This window comes from Citrus sinensis, chromosome 3, assembly GCF_022201045.2.
Source record: "Citrus sinensis cultivar Valencia sweet orange chromosome 3, DVS_A1.0, whole genome shotgun sequence".
Classification (NCBI taxonomy): Eukaryota; Viridiplantae; Streptophyta; class Magnoliopsida; order Sapindales; family Rutaceae; genus Citrus; species Citrus sinensis.
The window spans coordinates 30,437,066-30,441,351 of record NC_068558.1 but is presented as its reverse complement, the minus strand read 5'-3'; the positions used below and the strand labels follow the sequence as shown (position 1 = coordinate 30,441,351).

The 4,286-nt window shown below is 34.8% G+C and overlaps 1 protein-coding gene across 1 annotated transcript; it reads left to right on the top strand.

Annotated features, from left to right (window-relative positions):
* Window positions 1-900: 900 nt before the first annotated feature.
* Window positions 901-2,016, top strand: LOC102610588 (probable carboxylesterase 18). Its single transcript, XM_006478301.3, has one exon. It carries the CDS (start codon window positions 904-906, stop codon window positions 1,921-1,923), a length of 1,020 nt encoding a protein of 339 aa, XP_006478364.3. The 5' UTR covers window positions 901-903; the 3' UTR covers window positions 1,924-2,016.
* Window positions 2,017-4,286: the final 2,270 nt, after the last annotated feature.

Sequence of the window (4,286 nt, the reverse complement as noted above, 5' to 3'; positions counted from 1 at the left end):
GAAAAGAGATAAAAATTTAATTTCAACTTTGCTTACTTTTCTTACTTTTAGGAAAAAAAATGCTAAGTGGTACAACAAAAGAAGTTAAAATGTTAAATAACACCCCTTGGGCGTGCCATATATAATTGTTGCTCTTTTAATCTATTCGGCGACTTCAATTAATTAAAGTCAATTAACTCTGTAATGCATATAAAATATGCTAAAATTTAGAAGTGTAAAATATGATTAAAATAAAAAATATGATTTATTGCGTTCACAGGAACTTCTTGTAATATTATGTCATATTAATTCAGAACATAAAGAACTACGAAAAAGTAGATTTAAAAAAAGTAACTTTTTTTGGCGTCAAAAATTAAAAATAAGCTACATATGGTTCCACTCTGCCAATAATTGTGGGATTAACGTTAAAAAAAAATTTAGCGACATATGGGTTCCACTTTTCCAATAATTGTGGAATTAATATTAAAAAATTAAATTTTTAAATACTTTTTAACAATAAAACTATTCACTAACATTTTATTTGATTCTTTAATAATTCTGTCAATTCTATATCATAAATTTTACCTAATACCACACTTTATAACCACTTTTCTTAATAATAATAATAATAATAATAATAATAATAATAATAACAACAATAATTTATCTTTATTATTATTATTTAACCTAACAAGAGTCCAATTTCTTCATTATTTTCTCATACTATTTAAAATAATAACAAATTAATCTCTTCTCTACGTATGTGGCGGAGTTCAAATCTACATCTCTTATTTTCAAAACAAAAAATTTAACACTATTCGTTTAGTAACTGAATGAGACACCCATGAATCACAACCCAATTTAATTACGAAGATTAGTAAGTTTAGTGTCATACAGCTAGAACTAGAGAGTGTGAAGAAAAGAATGTCTAATAATAAACCATCAACATGCGCAGACTTTGCGAAGACATGGAAAATGAAGCTTACCGTTTTCGTTACCAACTTAGTCATGAAATTCTGTTGCCGCTCCGACGGCACCGTCAACCGCCGTCTAGTGAACTTCCTCGATTTCAAAGTTCCTCCATCCGTTAAACCCCTTAACGGCGTCAAAACCTATGATATTATCGTTGACGCCTCTCGCAACCTCTGGTTCCGCCTCTTCGCCCCCGTCCCCGTCCCCGCCCCAACCGATGCCTCCGGCTTGCCAGTTATCATATTCTTTCATGGCGGCGGATTTGCGTTGATGAGTGCTGATTCACTGCCTTATGATACCCTCTGCAGGAGATTAGTTAAAGAACTAAGTGCTGTTGTGATCTCAGTAAACTACCGGCTCTCGCCTGAGTTCAAGTATCCATGTCAATACGAAGATGGCTTCGAAGTGCTTACATTCATCGAATGTAACCCTAGTTTTGAAGGCATTCCGAGAAACGCCAATCTGATGAACTGTTTCATCGGCGGCGACAGCGCAGGAGGCAACATAGCTCATCACGTAGCAGTCAAGGCTTGTGACAAAGAGTTTACGAATTTGAAGATCAATGGAGTGATAGCAATACAGCCAGGTTTTTTCGGACAAGAAAAGACTGAATCTGAAATCATGCTTGTTAGAGCACCATTTCTTGACCCCAGACTTTTGGATTGTTTTGTGAAGGCGTTCTTGCCGGAAGGGTCTGACAGAGACCATCCGGCGGCTAACGTTTTCGGGCCGAATTCTGTTGATATTTCAGGGCGGAAGTTTCCGGCAACGATTGTGATTGTTGGGGGAATTGATCCTTTAAAAGATCGGCAAAAGAGATACTACGAGGGGTTGAAGAAGTGCGGGAAAGAAGCGTATTTGATTGAGTATCCGAATGCCTTTCACTCTTTTTATACTTTTCCGGAAGTGCTGGAGTCCTCTTTAATGATCAACGAGGTGAGGGATTTCATGCAAAAACAATCCACCAAATAGAATAATAATAAGAGTAATCTTGTAATTTCTTTCGTCCATGTTATATATATTTGCTAAACAAACTAATTAAATTGTTTATTTTTATTTGGAAGTCTTATTCTCTCTCTTTTAATGCTGATACAATCTGCGCTGCCGTTCACTAGATTTGTTTTTTTAACTAAAAAGATAGCTTTTTTAGGTCATTTTTTGTTAGGTGAAAAACGAACTAAAAGATTTAAAAATTTACCTTCTGTGATTATAAAAAGAGATGATCTTGCGTGATTTTCTAAGCAACGTTACTGAAAAGGTATAAACCAGAGAACTTTATTGTGGTAGCCATCATATTACATGGTCATTAAGCTTTTAAAAAGGTCCCAGTTGAGAAAGATCCAGAGAACAAAGAAAAAGCTGTTAGAAGGCCACGCCAGCGGGAGTTGGGGACAACACTGTGACTGTCAAATCAGTAAATGCAATGATTGATGGGTACAAAGTGATGCTAGGGATTTTAGAGAAACCCCAGCTTAAGGAAAAAGTCAAAAAGATGAGTTGAGAGGGTGAGGTTTTTTTTGTCATTACTGTCTTGAAGGTTTGACCTGACCTTTCTATACCAAAGCGCCATGAGAGTGTATTAGATCTTTCTGACCTAAGCCTTAAACAGTTCTTTGGTTGCCAAAGCACTCACAGTCCTATTCCAGCAACTCTAATCGCACCTTACAAACCATTGTTGTCGTTTTGAAAACCCCGAAAACATACCGAAATAAGGAAGGGTCCGGCTACCTTGCACCTGGTGTAAATATCTGAAAACAAAGATAAAAACTAAAGAAACTCAATTTGTTTCAAATATTTACACTTAGGTCCACTGACCTAGTTTGATGTTACATAGATGAAATGAATTTTATAAATAAAAAAATAGGGAAAAAATCGTGGCTGGAGATGCTGCCGGCTGCACCGGTCGGTCAATGTAGTTTGTGAGGGAGGTGAAACTGTCAACATGCTCCAAAATTGTCGATCTTGATAAAAAATCTTGAATATCTGAAAAATAACCAATAAAATTAATGCTAGAATAGTCGTATAAAGTTTTGGCAATTTAGTTTTTCCCCTCCAATGAATGATGATTCCTTTCATTTCCCATCTCCTCTACCCGAACCAAACACCACTTTAATGAGTATAAAAGGATAGACTTTCTCTCTTTTTTTTTTAGGGATAAGAGGATACACCCATTTCAATTATTCAATTTGGTATTCTTGAAATCACAAATTTGAAAGCCTGGCCTGGAGCAATGGAAAAAACTTAGAGAAGAAGAGGGATAGAAGAAGAGAGAAAAATAATAAGAAATAGGACTTGTATGTTAAAATATTGAATTCCTATTGTTTTTCAATTTTCAGAAAACAAGAGGGACTATAATATGTAATTAAACTAAAAAAAAAAGTAAAACTTGGAGTATGTTGCGCCGGGAGCAACATAATTTTGTCCAATAACCAATACCTTGCTCACAGAAAAAAAAAAAAAATCGAAACTGTCGCATCATCAATCGGTCTAAAAATTAAAATCACTCAAGACTCGGCATCATTTACTAAAATAGTGATCTCATTATTACATATTCTATCACATTCACCCATCAAAGATTGTTAACCTTGGTATAAGTAGATTCTTAAAATATTTATATCTACAACTACGTACGGTGAGAAATGTGTTTTCCTGTATATATATATGCCTATCAATTAAAATGATTTCTTTTACTTTTGAATCTCAAATAATTCGAATAGGGATCAGTAGGCATAAATTTGTACTGCCAATAAGAGTACGAAAATGGGGAAAAAATTGCACATAAAAAATGGAACATGGTACTTAGCCTCTAATTAATGTCGTATTAGAAATACCATTTAATATGCCATGTTAGATGAATCATTTAATCCTAGTTATGGTGCGACTGGTCTAGCGAGTATGTTAACCACAATGTTTTCAAAATCTTGTACAAATCCTGTGAGAACAAAATTCAACAAAATTCACCAGATTCTCTTCAAGGAATGGTTTTCCAGCTGAAACTAACTCAACACATAAAGTTCTCATTTTCAGGAAGAACTCAACAGCTGACATGGAGCTCTTTTTGGTTGTTCGAAGTTGCAATTACAGAAATTTGGTTCTGGCCATGACCATAACAGTAATTAATACAGCCTTTCAAGCATTGACGATAGTTCAAAGGAGCTTGGATAACAGAGAACCAACTGTAATTGGTATTGTCTTAACCACATGATGTATTCTAGGTTGTCAGTAGTGATTACAATTTGCAGTTCATTCTAGGTTGTCAGCAGTGATTACACTTTGTAGTTCATCAACTAACCTAAGAAATTTTACAGTGCTTTCTTGATTCAATTTATGAAACC

Excerpts from the sequence above, each read along its gene's own strand:
- LOC102610588 (XM_006478301.3), top strand. The coding sequence starts at position 904 with ATGTCTAATAATAAACCATCAACATGCGCAGACTTTGCGAAGACATGG.